Source organism: Podarcis tiliguerta (genome assembly GCF_965153285.1).
Source record: "Podarcis tiliguerta genome assembly, chromosome: 3".
Lineage (NCBI taxonomy): Eukaryota > Metazoa > Chordata > Lepidosauria > Squamata > Lacertidae > Podarcis > Podarcis tiliguerta.
This window is the reverse complement of record NC_139536.1, coordinates 67297098-67323806: the sequence shown is the minus strand read 5'-3', so window position 1 is coordinate 67323806 and position 26709 is coordinate 67297098. Positions and strand designations below refer to the sequence as shown.

The following is a 26709-nucleotide window of genomic DNA, read 5'->3' as shown; positions in this document are numbered from 1 at the left end:
GCTCCCTGTTACACAGCAGTTTCAAAGGTCAAGGGAGAAATCTCTGGATGGCAGTCTACCAAACCTAATCTGAATATCCATCGGTAGGTGTATGGGAAATGCACCCAGAAGACAAAATGTATTGAGGAGTTAGCGATCTGACACGAAGCCCTTCCTACCTCTGTTCCTTCCCCCTCCCTTGCTCTTGTTAAGTTTTTGAGGTTGTGAGAACAGTCTTAGATGTTGTGAGAAGGTTGGGAAGAGGTGAAGCCCTGCCCCTGCTGCCTCATCAATTGTAAAGGATAATGTTGGGTACCTTCTTTGATGTTGGACATTGTTTTGAGAAAGTGAGGCATTGGGAGGGGGTGGCTAATGGATGATCTGCAAGTAAGCAGTCTTGAAGGCCCAACAGGCTATCTATAAAATTGGACGGATTGGGCAGAGTTTCTTTTAGTCTCGTGCATGGACTGATCGGCCGCAGGGCCTTGCAAACTGAGGCTACCTGGGGAAGTCGCTTCACCGCTTCTTGAGAGCTTCCAAGTGGCAGATTGAAGTGCTTGCTTGGTATGTATACATTGCTTGCTGTTTTAGAATAAAATCTTTACTCTTCTCACTTACTTGTGTATTTTGTATTGCTTCTGAATCTCATTTTAAAAGAACCACCTTGCCTTTGGCAAGAAAGTAGGTTGCACAACAAATGAAATTAGGTTTGTCACATTTTTGTTGTTTGCTCCATACATGGAAAATTAAACACATGCATCTCGTTGCCAATGTGGAAATGATGTGATAGGGAGGTCTGCACTTGTTCTGCTTGTAGCATCCCTATTAAAGGTGTAGCACCACTGCCAGGAGAAAATGCAGCAGCAGCTTTGAAAGATAAGGCATGGCATGGGAGATCATTAACCAGATATCCTGATGTCTTTTTCCTTAAAAAAAGCCTCAGGTGTTCCAGTTTAGATGGGCGCTGTGGTATGGGGACATACATTTCTTATGAGAACCTCCTGCTTCAGAGATTGCTTGTGTGTTTCCCATCCATAACTAATAGCTCTGGGGAGGAGGGGTTTGCATTAGGAAGCTAGCATAGTATGAAACTCTTCTCTCTCCACGTTGGAGGTCTGATCCCTGTGCCCGTTCATGTGTGTGTGTGCGCGCGCGCACACACACACACACATTATTTTAGGAAAGGGCCCAAAATATGGAGAGATCCAGACGGGTCTGTTGCATCATGTGTAGTTTTTCCTTCAGCCCGCATCTCAACTCACCCTTCAGCATACTTTCAAGTCATGAAAAGTAGTCTAAAGCTGGCACATCAACCTACTGCTTATCACATCAGACAAAAAAAGGGCTTGCTCCTGAATTGATTTGGTGTAAAGAAATATAAATGAGGCCTCTCCTGAGTCAGTAGAGTATAAGTAAATTTATAGCCTAATATCTTCCCTGGGTACAGAACCAGAAAGAATTTGCACATCATCATTCTGCTGTCTCTTAGCTCTTAGGTAGCCTTCTAATTACAGCAAAGTGTCATGGGGACACCTGTTTGTATAATTGAAATAAGACCTGAACTACCATCACATGACCAAGGAATTCAGAGGTGAAGTCTTCCATTATAAATTACTCAACCCTTGAGCCATTTACCTGCTAGTAATAAATTGCTCTTGTGAGTCAGTGGAACATCAGAATGCAGATGTCAGGTCTTAAGGGACCACAGAGGTAAGACAGAAAAATCCATTTCAATGTGGGATTCTGTTTTATGTACTACTTATGGAGAAAAGAGTATACAATAATAAAACAAAATTATTAAAAACGGAATAGGAAAACAAAAATTAACTCCCAGAAGTCCAATAGCCTCTGGTTTTCTCCTTGTGATTCAAAACTTTGCTGTTGTACAATGGTTAAAATATACCAGTTCCTAAGCAAGCTGTCCTAAGTACTAAAAAAAAGTCTGCTTATAGTATGCCTATAAAGTGGTACAAGTTACATGGAAATCTGGTCAGGATATTATGGGTGCCTCATAGCATTTCTTTAACAAATGCTCCAGTACAAGACGACCAGGGTGGTTGTGAGACTTTCAAAAACCCGAACAGATGTTATTATGCACAGAGACAATCATCTGAAGCTCTGTCAGCGCTAGAACAAAAGCATTTTCAACAGAATCATGCTGAAGGTCCTCCTGCTGTTTCTAGTTGAAGTTCAAACCTAGGTCTCCCGACAAGTGAATTCCACATATTACATGTTGCTGGAGAGATGAAAACCAGGCTAACCACTTCTAAACATTTTCATGGTTTAGGTTGCCTGGTCAAATGAAAGGGTAGAACACCCAAAATGACCACGGCACAAATGGGATATAAAAGCCCACAATGGTGCTATAATAGATCATCTCATGCTTTTAAGCTGTATTAAGCTAGTCAGCCTTGCACACTTCAGAATTATGGTTTGGGAAAATAAGAAAAAAAGACTCCTTGGTCTTTTTTAGGGGAAAAGAAAAAGGGTTGTCTTCACAGAGATATTTAGATGTCTTGAATCTATATGTGAATCTGTTTATCTGTAGATGTGTATATTAAATATTCGGGCTGTGCAATTATCAAGGCAAAAGTTATCAAGGCAAAAGTTTTGTCTACAACAAAATATGTCAAGGCCAGACTTGAACAGCTCAAAGCATACTCTGCCAATTTTGTCTGCCGGTTAAAGAACAACTTTCATTATTAAGATTTCAATCCTGTACCCACCTCCCTCGGAGTAAGTCCTATTGAACTCACTGGAATTTACTTCTGAGCAGGGAGAGGGGATAAATTCAAGTCAGTTCTCATTTAAACTCATTATATTAGTAAATATTGCTTGGGGGGAAATGTGTATATTGGGGAAAGTTGCATACAAAATTGTGTATACTAGGAGAAATTCACACTAAAATTCTAAGGAATACGCATGAGGGCTTTTTAAAAACTGCAAGCTGATGTACAAATGTGCAGAACAGAACTTAAGACTGGAAACATGAGAAACATAGAAAACCGAAACTGACATTCACTTTTGAGTATGCTGTTAATTTAAATATATATATATCCAAGACAATTAATTTATTCTTCTCCCTGAGGTTGTTCAGTATATGTTGAATTCAAAGAAGAAACAAGCGATTCTGCAGACCCCAGACAAAAGGAGATCTTACAGTGATATATCTGAAGTTAAATAAGAGCCCCTTATTATAGTGAGTCTCTTCTCTTTCAATGCACTTCAGCCTTTTGACTGCTAAACAGATCAGGGACCAAAGTGAGTTATGTTATTTCAGAAGATGTGTATATAAACAAAGCTCTGTGAGGAGCCACACCGCGTGTATATCTGTGTTCTAACAGAAGTTCCTGGCATGCCATTTTGATGAGGAGCTCTTACAAACTAGTGTGCAGCTGCCACAGGAAATGTAATCTCATTGCGTCAAGTGAAGTGCTGATAGACACTGTACTACTTTTTAAAGCTTTCCTGCCCCTCTGGACCATCAACAGATTTCAAAACATTGTGGCCAAGAGTTCTATGTCACAAACCAGAGTTGTGATTCGAGGACCCGATCCCCGCTTGGGGAATAAAGACACGTGGACACAGAATGTAAGGTTAATGGGTAAGGTAAAGGCCACAACTTTATTGATTACAGCGTGTGAGAAGGTATTGGCTTAGGCATTGGACCACGGAACATTAGACTCCACCCACTCGTAGAGGGGTGAGTCTGAGGAGGGGTTAACCACCAGTAGGGGAAGCCTGTTGATGCTAATCCAACTATAGGCTCTCTTCCTGATGTCACCGAAGGTCGTGCCATGGCCCCCCGCCACACGGGCATCGGATAGGATCCACGACCGCCGGATTCCTTTAGTGGAATACCCAAAATTATCGGGGAAGGCGATGGCCACACCTTGCACCCCGAAACACCAACAACACATTCCAATGCCTAACCGCCAAATACCACAAAAGTTGTGACGGTTGCTATGAGGTAGGCGAAAAAACCAAGAGGCCGGGCCAATTTAGCCAACTGGAAAAAACTCCTACCAGGCCCCCTGGTTAAACAGGGCGACCAACCAGAGGACCATAGCAAAGTCTCAGGAACAGCTAATCTAAAGGGAGTGGAGGGTGGGTGACTCGAAGAAAATGTGTGTGCAATGGTGGGGATGGCTGGCGCGGCTGCGTTTGAGCAGCAAGCCACGCCCCCGCCAAGCTTCCCTATTGGGTACCCAACCAGGAAGGGGCATGGCACCAGCCCTGGAGTTGAAGCAGGGGGTGGAGCGCCCCCTGCATGACGCAGGAATTGTCTCCCACTCACAACCCCTTCCCTCCTGGGAGTAGGAAAGGCTTTGTCTTTCTGAAATCTTAGCAAAGCCCTTAGGGCCCCTCCAGACATCCTGTTTATTGTGCTTTCATGGTTATTTGTGCTCATGATGCTATCTATTGGGGCAGTCACATGTGATCTCACTTTCTATACTGTTTGTGCCTGCAAAGGTTTGGGGGCACATCTCCCATGCAAACCTTCCTGGCTGCCAGGGGTACCAACTTGAATAAAAAAATGGGGGGGCAGGTAAGTCCCACCCCTGCATAATCACATGAGGTAGCGCTCACACACCATTTTAATGGCAATGCCCATGGTGACAGACAGCAGAATCAAACCAGAGTCTGGTGATGGAGTCCCTCTGAAATTCCACCAGAGTGCTGGTGCCTCTCTCTGGTCGTCTACACAATCAGCTAGCCACAGAGTGGGGAGGAAGAATGGGGGGGAGAATGGGGGGAAGAATAAAAGGAGCAGTTTCCGAACGCGAGAGTTAGATAGGAGTTTGATTTGAGATGATAGGGCTGAGGTTCAGGTTATGAGCTAGGGCTTGATTTAAGATGAGTGATAGGGTGTGCTTCAAATAGGTAAATGGTGCTTCTCCTGCAGTTTGCTTCCCCTCTTGTGATGCCAGTTCCAACCTGGAAAGAGGTTTAAATCGATATTCCTTACCTCTTTCTCAGGATCTGTAGGACACAGTTGCTTTGGGAGGATAGGATAGAAAGGTTAAGTGGGAGAACCAGCTTTAGGAATTGTCAGCTCTGTCCTGTCAGCATCTCTCAGCTTTCCAATAGCTAGCAGCCAAAACGAAAGGAGTATAAAAACACTGAATGTGAGATAGCAGGAAGTTGCCTTAGAACGTTTTTCCTATTTAGTACCATAGAATGAGAATCTCAGAGGAAGCAATGCTTAAGTACACCCTTTTATCCAGACTATCACAGGCCAGCTGTTGAAACGTTATTCTTTCAGAATGGAGTTGGATCTTTTGCCAGAACTCCTTAACTGTTTTCACCTTCCTCCATTACTGAGCCTGCTGATGTGGCAGTTTACTCCTGCCTGTAAAATTTGCTGTGATATTTCGCTCCAACTGACTGACTGTTGGCCTCGGGCTTCGTTAGACTTTGTCGAGACAGAGCGGGAAAGGGGGTGGGAGAGAGAGAGAGCCAAAAAAAGAAAAAAAACCCAGAGGGAAATGTAAAACAGTGGGTTAAATTTCACAAGAAGAGGCCTCAAGGAAAACTTGCTACGGGCTTTCCTTGCACTTAACACTATTTTGGATCTACAGCAAGGCAGAATAAACTAAACTGCAGGGAATAATGAAAGTATGAGGGGTATGAACGTCGGTGAAAAATTAGGCAGGACTTGGGGGTTTTAGGTCACAATGCAACTATGAGCTTGAATCACACACACAGAGAGAGAGAAGACTGCAAAGTATAAGGCAACTTACTTGCATTTACAGCTCTATAAATTGAGGTGATGATTTTATAGGCAACAAATGAAAGGAAAATATTTAGACATCCAGGCTGGATTACTGAAACATGATGTATTTGGGGGCAGCCCCTGGTAATTATCTGGAAGCTTCAGCTGGTTCAGAAACAGCAACAGGACTAGGTCATGTCATACGAGTCTCAAAGAGCTCTGCTGGACATCATCTTGTTCCAGACTCAATTCAAGGTGCTAGGTCCTAGCCTTTAAATACTTGCATTTGTGCATGAAAAGCAGACAGTAGTGTTTCAACAAAGCATAAGGAAATAACTACTGGACAAATACTGTGGAGAAATAAGAAGTGTGCATTTAGAATAGGAGACAGGAAGTAGGGGAAACTAGAGTTATCAGTTAGCCCTCTCCCTCAGTTTTTGCTGCCTGGCATTTTCCTTTTAAAACTTGTGCAAGATGAAAACACGCATCCATTTGAGTTTCCAAAATCTACTATCTGAACCTTCACTGAATCAGGCTACTTTGGTTCTCTGTTCAGGCTCTCATTTACATGCACAACACAGAAGCATATGAAAGATATGACTAACCTATTCTTTTTCTTGAAGAAAAAAAACCCAGTGTAAAACAAATTGTGTTTATATTTAGTGGTTTAGAAGTTTGCTTCCTCTTTTCTAACTATAAATTTGCATGAGAAGAAAATAGAAAAAAAAATTCTAATAAAAGAAAGACTTTAAAACCACAGTGCTTTTGGGGAGGGATATTACAACAAGATATCAGAAGCTGTTCAGCATTTATTTATTTATTGCTGATCTTTGCAAGCTTATCTAAGTAGCAGCAATGCTTAAAAGAGTTTGTGCAGCTGGTGGTTTGGTTGTGCTTGTGTGACCTAAACATTTTCTTATCCCAGTCTAAACCAATCCTTTCCTAAAATGCCATGCCTTCCATTTTATTATTTTGATTTACTTTTCCTGTTGTTTTGTCCCTGTCTGTCTTAAGTATAAAATATTACTAGGTCTGACAACATATAGGCTGCACCATGATAGAGAAGGGAGGCAAGCAAACCGGCCAAACCAACTCCTCCTCCTTAATTTCACAGCTACCACTGTGTGGGTATCTTTATTTTTCTCTGGCTGGCTCTGCTAAGCATCCCTTTAACCTTGTGGACTAACCAGCCCATCCTACAGTCAGTACTGTATAAAGTGGTTTAACACCTAGGCCTGAGGTGAAGAGCAAGACCTCAGACCACTTCCCATCCCTACCCCTAAAAAACAAACAATGCTTTTACTTAAGGGTTTAGTAATAAAACAGTTTGAGAAAATAGGGTAGAGAAAAGTTAATTTTACAGTTAGTTATGCATAAGTGCAAAAAATAAACAACTAGCTATACCTATTCTAGGCTGTTTCCCTCGCCAAGTCACTTTGTATTCCTCAGTTCAGCTTTGTAGTCTTTTCCAGGTGTCTTCTGCCTTAGTAGCTAACTCTCTTCTATAACACTTAGCAGTTTCCTTTTTATACTGATAATAATAATCACATTTCTTCTGATTGTGGGTGGTGCCCCCCAAATAATAATTATGGACTCTGCCATCCCACATTGCAGTGGCTTTATTGAACAGTGCATGAGGTTAGACCAGATGACTTCCAAGACTGTCCAGAAACTTCACTTAAGTCAAACCGAAACAGGCTACTTAGCTGTCTAAATGAGTTGATAAGACTGCGGTTCAAACAGCTACACTGGCTCCCAGTTTGTTTTCCTATCCGAACTTGTTTTAACACTTAAAGCCAGAAATAGGCTAGATTAGGAAACTTCAAAGATACTACTACTGAGTAGTAGAAACTGTTTTTGTTTTGTTTTGTTTTTGCGCCTCTAATGGCACATTATTTATCTTTTTTAAAAAAATTATACCCAACTTTCTATATTGAAATATGGTCACGGCAGAGGAGGCGAAGAGGGAAGAGGAAAACAAAGCCCAAATTCATTTTATTCTTTCCCCACCCAGGTCTATCTTTTCATCGGGATCTATTGGAGGTCAATGTCCTTTCTCCTGTTATTTGTGCCCAGCATCTGGTACTGGGGTACTACCTCTGGACTTAGCTATGCACATACTGTATTTTTTGCTCTATAAGACTCACTTTTTCCCTCCTAAAAAGTAAGGGGAAATGTGTGTGCGTCTTATGGAGCGAATGCAGGCTGCACAGCTATCCCAGAAGCCAGAACAGCAAGAGGGATTGCTGCTTTCACTGCGCAGCCATCCCTCTTGCTGTTCTGGCTTCTGAGATTCAGAATATTTTTCCCCTTGTTTTCCTGCTCCAAAAACTAGGTGCGTCTTGTGGTCTGGTGCATCTTATAGAGTGAAAAATACGGTATATTTTAAAAGCCTTTAAAACTAGGTTTCTATGGGACCTGGAGCAAGCAACCCGCCCTGGGTCCTCCCTGATCTATGCAAAGTACCGTCTTTCCACACAGCTCATCTATGCTGCTAAAATGCTTCCACTTTGAAATTTGAACATGAAACCTAGATCTCACAGCACCAGTCATCTACTGGTGTCGATGAGCATGAAACAAATTAGTAAACTGAAGTTAGCGGGACTTGCTTCTGCATAAATATCCATAGGATCAGCTTGTCAGCATTCTTTGTTGCAGAGCTGCTCAGAGTGGCTGGTGAAACTCAGCCAGATGGGCGGGGTATAAATGTTGTTGTTGTTGTTGTTGTTGTTGTTGTTGTTGTTGTTGTTATCATGTGGCTTGGAGGTGGGGAGCACCCATGGTATATATACCTTACAAGGACATGTCAGCAACAGGAAGCCTATGGGTCAAACGGTGGCTATGGAAATGGATGCTTCCCACTCACCGACCCCTTCCCATATACCACATTTGGGTGTGGAGAAAGTGACACGTGGGGAAAAGACTTGCCAGCCGACTAGCTTGGCCATAGGGGTGAATCATTGCCTACTACTGGGCAGATGGATGTCAGTTGTGGCAAGGTGTTGGGAGTTTGGAACTGTATGTGCAGCCAGATAGCCTTCGCTAAGGTAGACTTCTCCCCTCAAGCAGCGGAGGACACCATTTGCCAGCATTGAAGTAAGAGTCAGCTGCCAGTTTGACCTGCTTCTATGTAGAAAACAGGGAGGGAGATACCATCTTGCCCTTTGAAGTCAGAATGCTCCATCTCCCCCCTGAATTCACCTGAATTACAGCCCCCTGGAGGAGGACGGCAATCCTATTTACTATCAGGGGAAGGTTGTTTGTTGTTGACTTCTGAAGGGCGCTTTTCTCCACAGAGGGCGAGTAAAGAAATGGCGGGAGGGAGGTCCTCAAACATTCAGAAATGCCTGTGCTTGTGCAGGAAAGCCAGTCCAGAGGAGTTGGGGGACTTGTGCGCCAACTGAGCTCTTGTGTAGAGCGCGCGCTTTAAAAAAGTTATCTTATAGGCCTGTAGAAGTGTTAACATCCCCAGCTACCAAAGGGAGGGGAGGAGGTGCTTGTTGGGAGGAAGCTTTTTTCCTCTCTGCAAGGCAGCGCGGGGTGAGGAGGGGGACAAATCCAGCCGTCCCCTCAGGGGCTGACTAAATGAGGCGCTGCACGGCCTCAGTCACCCAGAGAAGCCTGCCCGGGCGCTTGCTCTTTTGGAGGGAAAACAACTTCAAAGGAGTTCGAAGAGCGCGGGCGACGCCTCCACTGCAAAAGAAGAGCAACAACTGCAGCAGCAGCAGCAGCAGCAGCAGCAGGGAAAGGGATCCGGGCGGGAGGTGGGACTAAGGGGCTCCTCGCCCCTTTCCCCCTTCTCCGGTGACGTTGCGGTCTCCTCCCTCTGGCGGAGCTGAGGCGCCTGCAAAAGCCCTTTTGCCGCTCCGCGCGGCCCCGTGGTCTTCCGTCCGTCCCGCCACCCGCCCGAGCGAGCATCCACCGCGCCCGCGGAGGGGCCACGACTTCGCGTCTTCGCCCGCCCGGAATGAGCGCTTGACTCCGGGAGGCAGCGCTAGGAGGCGCGGAGGCGGCCGGGGCCGGAGCGCGGGGGTCGACCTCCTGCCGCCGCCATGGAGTGAGAGGGTCTGCGCGACGGGCAGCTGGGGGAGAGGTAAGCGCTGGAGAAACACCCCCCACCACCACCCCCACCCCCGACGGCAGAAATGGCCGGCCGGGCATCCTCGTAGCTGGGGAACTTTCCTCGGCCCTGCTCGGGGTTGGGGGGCGCTGCTGGGTTTGGAGGGCAGTGAAATGCGCGGAGGGCAAGGCCAGCGCGCTCTGCAGATGCCCAGAGGCAATTTATCTTGACAGCTGAGGCAGAGCCAGTGGTTCGTTGAGCGGGGGGTGGGGGGTGTGGAAATGGGTGGGTGGCGCCCTTGGGTTCAACCTTCCCTCCTGAACTTAGGCGCAGACAATGAAGCCCCGGGATAGGAAAGCGCCAGAACTTCAGGAGCATCCTGGCTTGGGGAGATAAGTTGAAAGGAAGCTCCACGAAAGTCATTAGGAGTAAGCATGTCTAAAATTAGGCTGGGGGTGGACATCGATGAGAGGAAGATCCGCTCTACTTGGAGGCTTCTCCCCTCTCACAGAAAATCGAAGGGACCAAATTGCTCATCCATTTAGGCTTAAAAGACTGGGGCCGGGTCTGGGTGGGTGAGTTTGTGCGTATTGCGGCTGAGGCTCAGAGATGTGTGTTTTGCTATGCCTCTCCATCAGTATGTAAGCTGAACTCATCTCCCTCTGATCTCCACAAAAGCAAGCCCTCTGCTTCACCCTCAAATGTGAAATGCCAGCCGTCTGAGCAGGATTTACAGAGCAGTCGTATAGGCACTTGGGAGTTTTTCCGTTGCCAGTTCACCTTTTCATTCTTCGCTCTCGCCAAGTGTCATGCCAAGAGCAACAGACTCCCAAGAACAAAAAACAAGAGCAAGGGCTAGCAGCTTCTTGTGAAGTTGAAGAAGTTCTGAGAAGGCCTAAGGTTTTAGGCCTTGGCCTTGCTCTTGTTTTTGTTCTTGGGAGTCTGTTTGGCAGGCATGACTTTTGAGTGAAGAATCAAAGGGATAACTCCTGCCTGGCCAGCAGTGAAACAGCCACTAAAGGCAGGATTGCTCTGTAATGTTACAGCCAGCCATAGACTTATACAGAACAAACTTGTGCTCAGGAGTAAATCTCACTGAGGTGAATGGGAATTACTCCCTGGTAAGCATGTTTCATCTTAGACCGTTTCCACGCATCAGATTGCAGCCTTAGACCATTTCCACACATTGCGCTGAAATGTACCTTTGATCTTCTTGCACTTCCACATGCAAATGTTGTTAAGGTGGGGCAGAACCCAGAAAATGGTTAAATGTCCAGTTTCAATCTAGTCAAGATTATGCACTTGCATTAGGCTGAACACCAGTTCAGCCTAATCCTTTCCATGTTTCATTGGGAACAAGTAACCCCAGAGTCAGTCACTACTGGACCTAATGGTCAGGGGTCCCTTTACCTTTACCTTTATGTATGGAATTGCAGCATCAGTGAGTCAGAATTTGCTTTATCTGACTATGGAAAGGTGTGAGCCAGTGACCTAGTGGCGTCAGCCGCTTTGGAGATACCCAGCAGGTCTAACCTGCTTAGAGTGCTTACCCTCTGTTATTCTGAACTACATTCTGGAATAAGTGCCATTCTACTTCTATAACTGTTATAATCAAAGCCACAAATACAAAACTGACCACATTATCTTGTATGGAGATGCATACATTGAAAAGTTAACGGGAAGAACCCATAGTCTGGCAGCCTTTAACCATGCTGACTGCATAAACAAAAGGCAGGTGAGACTCTCTGAGGGGTGAAAACTAATATTTGTTAAGTGAATTTGAGCCCACACTCTTATACTAAATAACCCTTCCATGGCTTCACACCAATCTTCTGTAGTTTCTCTTTGACCCCTTTTTGAAGGTGCCACACTTCAAAAGTTAGAAAAATGTTCCACTGTGTCTCTGACTCTTTAACAATGGATTCCATTGCAACAACTTTCGTTTCCAGAGTTACTGAGGAGGGAAAAGGGGCAAGAAGGGAAAGGATGAATACATTGCAAATGGAGCAAAAAATAAAGGAACGCTGCTGCTGTGCTTTCCTGGTAATAGCTTTGTCTGCTAAAGTACAGTAGTAACTTACATGCATTTAACTTGTTCGCTGTCAGCTTTACGTGCTTGGCAACAATAAAAAATTTTTAAATGGAAACTGGGTGGGTGTACAGAGAAAAAAGACTTTGGCAATCTCACCTACCATTGCACCCAATGTGTTTTCACTATATGTGATTTTGGCTTTATGCGCTATCCCTGGAACGTAACCCCCACATACGTTTTGGGTCTGATGTATGCATTGTATGTACACACATGAAATAAAGGCAAACATGCATCTCAGTTTCTCTCAATGGAGCACTTAATCATATTTTAATAACAAAGGAAACTGACAAGGCAGTGTGAAAGTAATATCATCAAAAATCACTGCCTTGTATATTTGGCAATTGCTTTGCTTGCTTAGGGCAAAGATATGGAGGCAAAAAAACTTCCCAGAAATATGGGACTACTCTTTTAAATATTGTTGCAGTAACATGACTTGCGAACTCTTGCTTCCGCTATCTTTCAAAATCAGAGTTGGTTGGTGAGCTCAAAGAATACAAGATGTGGTTAACATTACAAAGTAAAGAAGCAAAGCAGAACTGGCAAAACTAACTGCAGTAATAAGGTATCGATCAAATAAGAAATTAAGACTACAATGGAAATGGTTTGAAGATTATATGTCCAAACACTGCACAAAAAATAATATGTTTGGATTAATGCTTGTAAAGTCGAGTAAGAATAAACAATAGTAAGTTAAGAGAATTAAGAAACAAAGATATACAGTAAATTGCAATGTGAAATACAATAATACTACAAATGTTGGTGGAGGAAAGTCACAAGGGTGTTTTAATGTTTGTAATTGGTGTTAGTATTGTATGTGAAATATTTGTGTTTATCTGTATGTGTGTGTGTGTGTGTGTGTGTGTGTGTATAGAAGAAGAAGCAAAACAGAGCTAGTGTTCAATTATCAAAGAAGTTTGTAACATCATAGTGAAACATGCCATTCCTTTGACGGCAGGACTACATACTAGTAGGTGCTGGAGCATTCATATCTTACGCTGTCAGTCCTAAATACACTTACTTTGAAGTAAGCCCCATTGACACAGTAGGTCATATTTCCAAGAAAACATGAATAGGATTGTGCAACATATAACATATCGTTCTTTGGAATGTAGGCATCATTGTGTAATGCCCTGAGCTAACTCTGCACTCAAGTCAAAATATTGTCTTCACAGCTTTTCTTATCAGAGCAGTTTGAGGTCATAAGCTCAGAATTACCTTTTACTGCATTTGTCAGCAGATAAAACAAATAACATGTTTATCAAAAATAGTTATGAAAGAAGTTCAGATAAACATTTCTTTCCCAGGTACCATTAATATTTTGAGACAGCTAGGCAAAACGAAGCAATTCAGTTCTTCAGATTCTTACACTGTTTACCATTCTCCAAGTTGGCATGAATACTACAGGAAAGGGCTTGGAGAAGGAGGGAACCCTGGTGATAAAGGCATGCACAAACAGGGCAGCTATTCATCATCTGGGATCTGTTCCTAACAATGTCAAGGTTTGTAGTATCGCCTTTGACAGGTAGATGGAGCTTGATCTCTCCTCTGTTGTTGTTTTAAATCATTGAGTCTTAGATATCTGAACTTTTACTTTTCAGGAGTGTAGTCAACTTTCAGCATCTGTATATGTAAGGAAATTATAAGAGTTATTGGAAACAGTAATACATAAAAGTTTGATTTTGTTTTCTATTCGCCATGGGTGTAGTTAATGTGCAGGACTGCAATCCCAGGCTTGCTAACTGGAAAGAAACGACTCACTGAAGGTTGTTTTGAGTACGTTTCACGGGGCTGGACTCTTAAGTTATATTTTGGTGCACCTAAGGTTCTATGGATAGCTCTCATTGTCCCAATACAAAGTTCCACTAGTGAACACTTTGTGAGTGTAGATAAGTCCCACCTAAAAGAGCACGAAGAGTATCCGTGCGTATAAGCTTCATGTACGCCTAAGAGCTTTCACATTCATAAGCAGCCATTATGTCAGCGTGTGCTCACATTCACTGGAGAAACTCTTCACACTGTAAGATGAACTGACAAGACACTATATCATATCCCTCCACTGCTTTTTACTGTAAAAGCCAAACACCAGTTGGTTTCACTATGAAAGAGAACCTGATCTCAGCATCTTCTCCATTTTCCACAAATGGTTCCCCCTGCTTTTCCTGCAGCACATGCTACAGTTCAACTTCTGCCTACACAAGTTCAACATACACTCATCTTCTGTGCACATTTGGAACAAACTGTCTTTACTTTTAAGCAATTCAATCTACTAACTCATCCCACAAGCAAATAAATAGGTAAGAGCCCATTTATCATTCAGATTTCACACCTTAATATTTGCAATACAGTTCTCAGCTTAAAAAAAATACCAAAATGTACACTTAGTGCATATTTAGATAAAGCATGCATTTAATTTGTGATAAAATATGTTAAAATATAATATCCCTAATTCACCTTGGAGTACCATATGCAACATTGTCTAAACCACTGAGCCTAGGACTTGCCGATCGGAAGGTCAGCAGTTTGAATCCCTGCAACGGGGTGAGCTCCCATTGCTCTGTCCCAGGTTCTGCCAACCTAGCAGTTTGAAAGCACGTCAAAGTGTAAGTAGATAAATAGGTACCACTCCAGCGGGAAAGTAAATGGCATTTCCGTGCGCTGCTCTGGTCTCGCGAGAAGCAGCTTAGTCATGCTGGCCACATGACCCGGAAAAACTGCCTGCGGACAAATGTTGGCTCCTTCGGCCAGTAAAGCGAGATGAGCACCGCAACTCCAGAATCTTTCCTGACTGGACTTAACTGTCAGGGGTCCCTTACCTTTTTTTTAAGCCTGGTAGTGATCAGGTGTGAAGTAAAGCAATTAGGCTTCTGAAGGCTTCTGCTACAAATCCTGAGCTGAAGCATCACTTAGTTTAGACTTGTTCTCAAACCTGCTGCATCAAGACCTGAGTACTACAACTCCTTGACACTCTCATTGATGATAGCTCTTCTCTGCCAACAGTTTAGGAATTCAGAGCAAAGGCAAATCTTTATGTCTGAATATAGCCAGAGGAATTAAAACTTGCTAATGATTTCCAAACTAGAGAAACTATTTTGAGAAATATGTCTCCATTTAAATTCAGCCTCTGTAAATGTTTGAGTAGACAAGACTTTTGGTTGGGAATATATCCTAGAATAAGATGACTTTCTCAAGAAATAAACTTCAAATTATGTAACCAAAACTTAGTGTGCTGGATATCTCTTGGGTTAAGTATTGCTGTTTTAGCCATTCCTTTGTTTCTGAGCCATTGTGTAAAAAGCATCAAGTTGACAGAAGTCAAGGGTGATTGATTATTTTGTTTTTTTTATACCACCTCTCCTCATTGCATTCATTGGTGCATTGTGGGGGCTTTGGGGAATCAGGGACACTCCTAGTAAATGCTGTATAACCATCCCTGTATCTTCTGTGTGGTAGAAACTTCTACTAGTTCAGAGTTCTTAGTTTAGTGCATAATCTGTGGCCACAAATGCTTACATTTTCTTTCACACACCTGTGTGTGGAGGAGGATAAAGGATGTGCAAGGGTCATACTCTGGTCACACTCTACATGCAAGTTTTCCTCTTCCCTCATGAACCTCTTTCCGTGCAGGAGTGTCCTGCCTTTTCCTCCTCAGCTGTAGCAGTGAAGCACAATTCAAAGTGTTGGTGCTGACCTTCAAAGCCCTAAATGGTCTCAGTCCAGTATACCTGAAGGAGTGTCTCCACCCCCATTGTTCTGCCCAGACACTGAGGTCCAGTGCCGCGGGCCTTCTGGCAGTTCCCTTGCTACGAGAAGCCAAGTTACAGGGAAGCAGGCAGAGGGCCTTCTTAGTAGTGGCACCCGCCCTGTAGAATGCCCTCCCACCAGATGTCAAAGAGAAAAACAACTACTAGACTTTTAGAAGACATCTGAAGGCAGTCCTGTTTAGGGAAGCTTTTAATGTTTAATAGACTATTGTATTTTAATATTTTGTTGGAAGCTGCCCAGAGTGGCTGAGGAAACCCAGCCAGATGGGCGGGGTATAAGTTGTTGTTGTTGTTGTTGTTGTTGTTGTTATTTCCTTAACTTGGATTTCTCTAGATTGGGATCAGACTGAGACAGTGTCACGCATTATGTCTTGATACATAAGATCTCTGATGTTGTACCACAATCGCCTGTAGAGTTTGGCAGAATGATATTCTCCATCAAAACGATGATGGCAGAGAGAGATGCAAGGTGGCCGTTATATGAGTGCATTTGCTTACTTCAAAGCAGCTGGAGAAAGAGCAGTGCATGGAGGGCTGTCTTTTTTCCATCCTTGAGGCCGCTTGGGAAACTCACCCAACCTACTGCACCTGGAACTACATGTGGAGAATTGAAGAGTGCCGCTGCCTGCTTAATGGAGCACAGCTGTGGGCAGCCTGAGGAAGCTCCAGCCACCATAAAAAGCAAGCCTAGAGTGAGAGACTAGGGTGGTGTCAGCGGCTGTTTTTCTCTTTGTGAGACTTTTGTAGGTGGATGTTATTAATGATCCCCATGTCTTCTGAAGGTATAGCTTTACATCTAGTTGGGACTTGAACTGACCCCTAAGTGATCATAGGATTCTAACTAAATTCCACATTTCTCCTGCTATTTTTTCAACTCTGACCAGTTTTTCTCCTTGTCATGCTGGAGTTCTATTAGAGTATCAAGTAAGCTGGTGGTGGTCTCTTGTAGTAAGTCTGGCACAAATCCATTTCTACCCCAGCACAATTTTTCCTTTGAATCATTGTGCTTGTGCTGTGATTTAGGACCAATCCTATATGACTCAGCAGGCGTAACCCAAGGATAGAATTGTTCTTTTCCTGTTTCTTGGCTTCTCAAAATTCCATTTGGCTTAATCAATGACTTTTGAGTACTGCTTCATATTGAAATCTGCAGCTGACACTTTTCTAGAGAAAGAATAAGGAGTGACCTTCTTGAACTTGTGATCTATTGGTATGTAGAGAACTTGCAGCTGCTATTGTCATAATCGTAAACTGAAAAACTGAAAAATATATGCCTGCAAAGATCTGTTTAAACAGTTGAGGAGGGGAGGGAAACATCCAAAAGCAATTTATTGAGGAAAATTTCAACATAATTTATGATCAACTACATAGCAACATAGTTTTGGGTGGTTTTTTATTTTTGCATTTTTGTAAGTTGATATCAGCAATAAAAAAAGCTTATTGTTAATGCTTTTAAAATATTATTGGATGAACACACTGAAATATGGTGCAGTCTAACTTAACAGCACTGACTAAAAGCACTTCTGTTACAGTCTGTCACTGAATTGGTAAATCACTTTTATAATGATGGAGTATTATTTGCTTTAACCACTTATTCTGTATTATTGTTTTCAGTAAAATGTTACTGTTTCATTTGCACTTCTTCCCTAACAAATCTAGATGCAGAATAATACAAGATATGGGGAGGGCCTAAAAAAACTAAGTCATACTTGATGAGTCACGCCACTGAAAGCAATGAATATAAGTTGCTGAAGTTAATTGTTTTCAGTGAATCTGCTCTGAGCATGGCTAACATTGGATGTCAGGTATTATCAATGAAAAAGAGTTTTCAGTGTTTAAAATACTATTAGAAAATTCATTTACATTTAAAGGTCACAGGGCCTGTTGCTCTGAAATTAGGGATTGGTCACAATACTTGAAGCAAATGGCATCACTCCACATGATCAAAGGAATGTCTTTAACAATTAAAGTAATAAAGCAATCTTAAGTGATTTTCTGTAGACAGTCTTGGGTGTAATTTCATAGCGGGGAGGGGGTGGCTCAGGGAATGTGGGAAACCCCTTGACACAGACTTGCTGAGAAGTGCTTATGAATACATTTTGTAAAGGAGAACGAAACATAATGCACCAGATTCCACTAAGAGATCCTGCTAGCAGAAGCCTGAACAAGGACTTACGCTGGTGTAATGGGGCTTCCCCTCCCCACACACCACATTGAGTTGGTTGCTAGTTGCCAGGTTGAGATCCTTCTTTCAACGTATTAATTGTGCCAAATATGTCCCTGATTTGTACTTGCAACAGTGTGTATGATGGATAGTAAAGGGTAGCCAAGAATCCAGGACAGGTGTGTGATGGCAGCAGGCAGAAACTGACTTCAGGGGTAAGATATAATACATGAATGCATAGCATATACCTATTCACGGCTACTCTGTTAGTACCATTAAAAAGAATTAATACTCTATTGGAATGGCAGTTTATCATTAAGCCATTTCTGCTAACAACAGAAAATTTCATTGTGATCTTTTCTTAGTAACAATTGTAGCATAATTCTTTTCTTGTTTTGGGAAGATACAAAACAGATTTTGTTGTTTTAGGAAGATACAAAACAGCACCATAGACTAAGTAGCAATGCAAAGTGTTCCTGGATGCCTAGTTCGAAAACATTTGTCTTTTTACCATGATTCTGGGTGATTTGGATTTTCATATCTTGTGAGAAGTAGATTGTATCGATTGCCTTTTACATTTGTCTCAAGGTGATTTACAAACATGCTGTAAAAACAGACTTTAAAACTGTATAACAAACAGCTGAAGAAAGGCAAAGACCTTTTCCAGACAGTGGTAAAAGCTTGTTGAAACCAAAAGTTTCTTTATTTGTTTCCGGAAAGTATAGATAGTGAGCTCCTGTTATATTTTGACAGGGATGCTGTTTAAAAAATAGGAGCAGTCACAGTGACAGCGCTGAAATCCCTGCTCCGAGTTACTGTGGCTATTTTGGGGACTTTAAGGAGAAACTCTCCTGCAGAACTCAGTGACCTACTGGGAATCGAAGGAATAAAGTCCTGAGGTTATTTTATAGCATATAGAATCATAGAACTGTAGAATTGGAAGTGACCCTGAGGATCATCTAGTCCAACCCCCTGCAATGTAGGTATATGCAGCTGCCCCATACAGGGAATGAACCTGCAACATTGGCGTTATCAGCACCATGCTCTAACCAACAGGTATTAGTATTAAAACCTTGAACTTGGCCTGGTAGCAGATTGGAAGACTATGCAAATGATGCAAACAAGGTGTAATATGCTGCTGGTAGTTTGACCCCACAAGCAGCATAGCCACCCTGTTCTGCACCTCCAAAGAATGTTCAAGGGTAGCCCCACATTGCAGTAATCCAACCTTGAGGATACTGGTGCATAAATAACTGTGTTCAAGCTATCACAATCCAGGAATGGCCATAGCTGTCGTAGCAGATGAAGCTAGTAAAAGGCGTTCCTAGCCAATGAGGATACCTGCACCTCCAGTGACAGAACTGGATTTAGGAGCACCCATTATCACATCTTCACTTGAAGCAGTCATTTCAGACCATAGAAAGTTTCACACTGCCTGTGTATTTTACAGCACAATCCTGTATATGGCTACTCAGAAGTCCTACTGAGTATAGCAGCTTTAATTACATATATAGAGCACTAACAATGAACAATACTCTTTGGTCACATTGACTCTGCAGTTCACCATTCTACACTTTCCTGTTGTTGAAACAGACAGTTACTTTTTATTACAAAGTAAGTAAGAAAGAAATATAGACAATATTTCTTTAAATAGGAGCTACGGTTTTTTAGCCACACTTAAATTCAGGTTGATTCTGGAGGATGGAAATCAGCTTTTAGTTTTTGAAAGTTATATTTAGATCTTGCTGCTTTGTTGATTATAATCATACATTGAAAAGATTTTTTGTCAAAGAAAATATTTCTGCCTGGTTCTAAAAGCATATGTTTGTGTTCTTATCAAGTATGCTAAATAATATGCAAAAAGTAGTGTTCTGCATTGTGACTGAAAATCTCTGCATACGGTTTTCTTAGGAGGCAATCCATCTCTTGACTATCAGCAGTGGGGCTTGGTGAGAATGGCATAGCTGCTGCCACCGCCACCAACAGCAGATTCCACTCACCCACTCTCTTAATAAGTACCTTGTTGCATGCTTCACCTGTGGAGCTTCCCCATCAATGGCAGAGCTCTCCCCATGGCAGAAGTCAGCAGAGCTGAGCAGGGGGGGGGCTCTGCCTTTTCCAACCCCCCTCCAACACAGCAAGATACTTGGCATTACTGCTTCTCAAGACAATTTTATTGATTGCTTCATTGCTCATCACGTGACTGTGCAACTGGTCCATATTGTGGGGTAGGACTAAACAGTTGACAAAGCTATTTCCCCCAAATGTTTGTAAGAGAAGGGAACTTAAGCAGTCAAGTAATTCAGTGGTTTTCAACCAGTGTGCCATGGCACCCAGGGGTGCCTTGAACGATAATCAGGAGTGCTGAGGGCAACACTGGCCTCTGTCCCTCTTTCCTTCCCTCCTTCCCTCTGATACCCTCTTGCGTCTCTGCCTCCCAAAGGCTTGCACAGCTGTTGGTTGCAGCTACCAGCTCCCCAGGCGAATGGTGCCTCTGGGGGTGGCCAGGCGGTGCTTCTCAGGCCCCTGTATGGCAGTGTGAGCAGGCACCTCTTTTAGGGGCAGAGCAGGGGGCAGCTCAGAGATCAGGGGCAGCAGCTGTGGCTGCTCAGAGGACTACCCATGAGCAGGGAGAGGAGAGGAGGCTGAAGGAACACTCCATAAGGGAGGATGAGAAGCTGCGAGCTCTGCAGGCAAGGGGTGACATAACTGGGTTCCTGAGCCCCACAGGGGTGCCGCAGAAAGAATGCAGTTGTTCAAGGGAGCTGTGGACTCAAAAAGGTTGAAAACCTCTGACGTAATTCAGTTCAGTGGCAGAATGTAGCATACAGTACCTACATAAATGACTAACCAGGATTTCCTCAAAAGCCTGAAACAAGAAATATTTTGCAAACTCCTTTGAGTAGTTTGTGTCTGAATTGTTCTTGCAGTACAAGGGAACAACGGTTGCTGTGTTTCATCTCCTTTTGTCTGTCTGTCTTATACTGTGTATGTGTGTGAGGGAATCTGCTATCTGTAGAAGGCTGCTTATACTGGGTAACTCAGCATTGTTCTACATTTGGAGGCATACTGCATTTAAAGCAACCTTTCCCCACCACGCACTCTTCAGATGATGTGTGGGCTGATGGGAGTTTTAGCTCAAAACATCTGAAGTGAACCTGGTTGAAGAAGGCCAACACAGAGTGGAAATGGAATGGAAAGCTTGGAATTAATATTGTGTTCATTCTTGTAGGCATGTTCTAATAATATGCCTAATGATAAAGGCACAATCCTCTGATTTCCCAAAGTCCAAAGCACCAACTAATATATGAAACAATAGCGGCCCACCGGATTCAGCACGGGGATTCCACCAATTGCAGTTGGAGTGGGAAAGTGTTCCTCTTGATGCAGCTTAGGATTCAAATTCACCTCTTTCACTGCTGTGGAAGGAATAACTCAGCTTTTTTTGCAGGGGTAGAGAATGATGTGACTAGAGAGCTGATACTTTTGTGCGGCATTGATACAGCCTGTTCTACTTAAGGGTTGATACAATACTGTGTCAGTAATAAAGAGAGACAGTTTGCCCCACCTACCGTAGTATTTAATTTATGCCAAAATGCAAGGAGGGAGCCTTTCAGCCCAGCAGCCAAATAACACAACTATTTTCGCAGGTTCAAGCTCTTGGGATTATGTTCAACAGCTCCACAAGCCAGAAAATAAATTTATAAGCACTCCATTGACTTTTTTGTGTGTAAAGTTCCCACTTGAATCATTACTCCTGTCCCCAAACATTAATTTATTAGTCTAATTTTGTGCCCTATGGTTTGGAAAACTTGATCTCTGTGTGTGGCTTCTGTTTATTTTAACTTCTAACATGTTTTCCCCTTTCTGAATCTTATGAAATGGCTTTCCCTCAGGAAAAACATCATTGTGCAGTAGGTTTTGGATGTAATTTTTCTCCCCTTGCCCTCGGCCTACTTCTGGTTTTAATAATTGAAAACTACTGTTCATTATTTACATAAATCCATCTCTCTTGGTCTTGCTTTCTCTAACCTTTCCCCTCCTGAGAATTTCAGGAATTCTCTGACTTTCCTCTGGGGAATCCTAGCCTGTTTTGTCTAAGACCTGTGTTGAGTTGGTAGGTAATTTTGATAGGAGGAAAGAGAAATAGCCATGGTTAAACAGTCTTGTTTTGTTTTTTACTTTCACAGAGTGTGCCATTTTTATTTTTTTATCCCTTTTTAAACAGGCGGGTAGTTGGGAAAATATACATTTTTTACTTTACATTCAACTTTTAAAGTGACAGGCTATAAATCTACAGATGTGAAATCGAAGGGTTCTTTTAAGCTAATAGGAAAAAACACACATGCCCTAAAGGCCAGCTATTTCAAATACATTTCCAGGATCTACTCTGCTGTTTTTCCCTCTCCTCTTAATGAAGACGTGTCACAGCTAGAGGCTTTATACACAGTTCTAATGACTCCTGTACAAGCCTCCCACATTCCAAATCCTTTACTCCACAGCTGTGAACGTCAGCCAATCTGACATACACAGTCTTGGCTTGGCTGATGTTAACATGATCTCTCTCTCTCTCTCTCCCTCCCTCCCTCCCCTTTGTGCAAGTACAGTAAGAAACTACTCATATACGGCAGTCTTAATTGTCTTGATTGTTGAAAAGACTTTTTAATAGCCCAGTATTTAATTATGCCTAATAAATTAGACCTTTCTGTATATCTGAACCTTCTGGGTAGGGTGGCCAGATGCAAAGGAGGAGAGGGTTCTTGCAGCTGTATATGAAAGACGGAAATTTAGCAGTTATGCAAGCCACTCATGCTGAAATTCCCTCATCTACATACCTATTAAAGGTGCAGGAGCCCTGTCCTCTTGGACTCTCCCATCCTTTTCCTGTTACAGGTGATGAGGAGAAGAGGATTCAAGTCCTGCAACATGAGAATGCCATGCCCATAAAAATATATACCGTATTAGACCGAATATAAGCCACACCCAAATACAGTATAAGCCACAACTTTAAAATTCAAGGTGGGGGACGAGAGAAAAAAGACAATACCCCAATATAAGCCGCTCCCTTAAAATTCCACAGGCACTCACACTCGTAAATGGCAAATGTTCTATTTTACCGTATGTCTGTTTCAGCAGCGATATCATAAAAGCCCATTTTTCTAAGGTCGCGAATTTAAGCCGCAGTTTAACTTTTCACGGTCGGAATTTGGAAAAAAGTGAGGTTTATCTTCAAGCCAATATGGTATTTATGTTTGCATTGGAATTGTGAAGCCTTTGCAAGTACAGGGGGTGAAAGATGAAGTTAGTAACTAGAGACAGGTGCAAGTCTTTGTTAGAATAATATGCTTCATTAAATATTGATTTCACCCCTGCCAATGTTACAACACTATGCCTGCATAGGTGGTGGGATAGCAAGTAATACTTAATAAAGATTAATGCCCCCCCCCCCCCCATCTTTTGCCATCCTGTCACCACAGCCATGATAAGGCCATTATTCCAACTAATTATACAGGCGTTAATAGTATCACTGGGGAACACAGATCTCATACATGAAGATGGGAGGTAGGGAATACATTGCTATTGTGTTTTTTTACACCCAAAGTTGTTGTTGCCTATAGTGCCCACAAAAGGCAAGCTGTGCTTTATGTAGGTCATTTTCACATCTGTCCAAGATGTGCTTGGGTGCCAATATACTTCCCCCCCCCCTTGCATTTCCTTTACCCACTGAGCTGCTAGGAGGCCTGTAGTGCTGCCTACAGTGAGCGTATTACTGCTGTTGATTCTGCTCATCCGTGCGCATGCCCCTCCCCTGCCAAATGCTGCTTCCCCTTTAAGTGCAGGCAACCTAAAGGGTGTGCCGTATTATAGAATTTGTTTGTTCCACAAGTGGAGCAATTTGCTGGGATAACTGGTTCTCCATGCAGGCCTTCTCCATGCCCACATTGCCAAGTATATTCATTCATTTAGTATGTTCATTTATTTATTTAACAAATTTTATATACTGCTTGATTGTAAGAAAACCTCTAAGTGGTTTGCAAGAACATTAGTTGTGTGAAAGGTATGTATGTGTACTGGACTGATGGGTAACTTCCATGTAGGGCTGGGGCAAGGGTAATTTTTCTGTATGCAACAAGATGGTTAGTGGGTGGTTGTGGGTTTTACAGGAATGCTGTGGGAATTTCTGTCTTTGTTGCTACATTGGCTTTTGTTTATATAGATATTGCTGCTCTGTTGAATCTGTGACTGATAGAGCAAAGGGTCATGAGTACATTATGTCTGTAGTAGTCATAGTCTAGTGGCTGCCCAGCATTCCAGGCTCATCGGATTGTCCTACTCTGAGCTATTCACACCCCCAACACACACAGACAAACACAAAGACACACACACACATATTAAAGTTCCTCTCCTTGAGAGTTGTGCACTTTTATAGACTGCATGCATTTCAGATTCAGCAATTAGCATTTAGGCACATGTGGAGCATTCTGCATAATTATATAAGGTGTTATACTTGACATTGCGTGGATGAGAGAGAGAGAGAGAGAGAGAGAGAGAGAGAGAGAGAGAGAAATGGAGACCTTGTAAATGTGTTTTCAGTTTTTGAATACTCAGAGGCTTTACACAAAACTGACCATAATTATCACTCTTGTTCCTTCCCCCTTTGTTCCCTCCCCCGCCATCTAGGCTCCTTCAAAGATGGTCCGGCTGCCACTGAGACCTGGAGCTCTAATGCCACAATGAGGACTCACACACGGGGGGCTCCTAGTGTGTTTTTCATACATGTGGTTTGCTTCACACTGGTCTGCAGCAGCAATAACAGCCCAAGCACTGTGGTTCCTTTTGTCAATGCCAACTACGACAGCTACCCAATGCTCTACTTTTCCAGAGGAGAGATGCGGGATTTGCGATTCAAGGCCGCCAATTCACACCAACACATTTCGGCTCGGTTGGCTGAGGCTGTGCAGACCATGCTGTCAAACCCTTTGGAGTACCTTCCTCCCTGGGATCCCAAGGACTTCAGTGCTCGGTGGAATGAGATTTACGGCAACAACTTGGGTGCTCTAGCAATGTTCTGCCTGCTTTATCCAGAGAACCTGGAAGCTATCAATATGGCCAGAGATTACATGGAAAGAATGGCGGCTCAGCCTAGTTGGTATATTTTTATCTTTGTTTCTACTGCCTCCTCCCCACAAAAAAATCCATTTGTACTAAAAAAAAAAAAAAAGATTTATATGAAGAGAAAGCAAGAAAAGGGGTAGGACGTTTTGGTTTTCTTCCTTAATTTTGCTTGAAATGAGTGCACATTTTCCAAAGCCTAAAGACATGGCAGATGCTTATACTGCAACTTCCCCCCCCAAGCTACACATTATGTTAGTCATGTATGTAAACATGCATGCTTAATCAGACTGCTTTTATTTTGGAGAAAAATCAGCTATGACACACTGATGTGGAATGGGCTCAGAATCCAGAACAGGGCTTGTACCCATTTTCTGCTGAAAATCCCCCCTGTCTGGTTGCCATTTGTCTCCTGAGGTGCTGCTTAAAGTAAAGTTTCTGTCTGTAGTCATGACATAGTGTCATTGTTCCCATGGGGCATTGTGCTCTTCAGGAACCCCACTGGGCTCTTGTGGGCAGTGAAATGGCAGCTTTTTTATATATTAAAGTAGAAAAAGGAAGAAAATTCCTTGGCCACTTCATTTTTATTTTTAAATTCTGAACTTCCCTGAGATCTACAGGTATAGGGTAGTGTACAAATTTAATAAATACATAATAATAAATAAGTATTAAAGGCTAAGACTTCCTCCTAAAAGGTTTTAAGTGTCCCCTTCCATGGGCAGGCTCTTTTTTACAAGCAACTAATAGTCCTGCCAAAGAGGAAGGGATATTTGGCTCAGTCTTTGTTTATATGATAGCAGAAGAATATTATTTCAATATGAGTACTCAGTTACAAATATATCAAAACTTAAATGTTAACAGTTCATAGTAGGAGTTTCCACCCTGCACAAAGTATTTATTATGCTGTTTGCATTCTTTCCTGCAGTCTTTTCAACTTTATAATACTGTTTTAATACTGCCATGCATTGCTTTCTCACTTAGGTGCCTAATGAGTGTTAAAATTGTCTCCTACTTACTTCCATATCATTTGGTATGCTGTTCTTAATTACATCCTAGAAAAATCATATTTGCAATCAAATGAGCCACAGCACATTGTTGCTCATATTCTGGTTTATTCCATGGAAACTCACATTTTAGTTGGATAGTTAAAAACATTTTGTATTCTCAGTTGTTTATATATTTTTTGTGCATCCTGAGGTTAAAATGCAGCTTTAAGAGGATTCTGCATTGTAAAGCTTGATTATTTTAATCAAGCTTTACAATGCAATTATTTTAATCACCATTTCTAATCAGCTCAGTGGTAGAGCATCACAATATACTGGGCTCCATCACTGGTACCTGCAGGTAGACCTGAGAGAGATCCCAACCTGAAGCCCTGGAGAGCTGCTGCCAATCAGGGTCAACATTACTGAGCTAAGTGTTTATGAAATTAATCTCATCTCAAAATCTGTAACTCAGGTTACACTTTTAAAGACACACCCTTTAACAAGTGAGGTGTCTGCTCTGTTATATGTTTAGGATTAATTTGTTTTTATTGTTGTATCGTTAATGGTTCAGAGAGCAACAAAAACATTTCGTGATGAACGCTTAATCCAGATTGTCACAAATGCAGCAGGACCACAGTAATTCCTGCTACTGATATAGTAACTTGCTACAGTACATAGGGTCCTCAAGTTACAATGCTGGATGGACCCAGTTATGCAAGCCATTCAGCAAGTATGACGAGTGGAAGCCTGAGGAAATGATAGCATAGGCAAGATGGATGGAATTGGGAGGAGAGGTGGCATACTAGCGTGAATATTGCAGATAGAACCTAATTACCTG

At 42.6% G+C, this 26709-nt stretch overlaps 1 protein-coding gene across 3 annotated transcripts in view; it reads left to right on the top strand.

Moving 5' to 3' along the window:
* Nucleotides 1-26709, top strand: part of NT5DC1 (5'-nucleotidase domain containing 1) — a 141964-nt gene that overhangs the window by 98192 nt on the left and 17063 nt on the right. Inside the window, exons 1-2 of one of the 3 annotated variants that reach the window (XM_083433665.1) lie at nucleotides 9226-9788; nucleotides 24454-24918. Coding sequence is in view for 2 of the 3 variants with exons in the window: in XM_083433666.1 (XP_083289792.1) it covers nucleotides 24454-24922 (469 nt within the window). In the remaining variant the exon portion in view is untranslated. Of the gene's footprint in view, nucleotides 1-9225; nucleotides 9789-24453; nucleotides 24923-26709 lie in introns of those variants that run through there. The other 2 variants (XM_083433664.1, XM_083433666.1) reach the window with 2 other exon arrangements.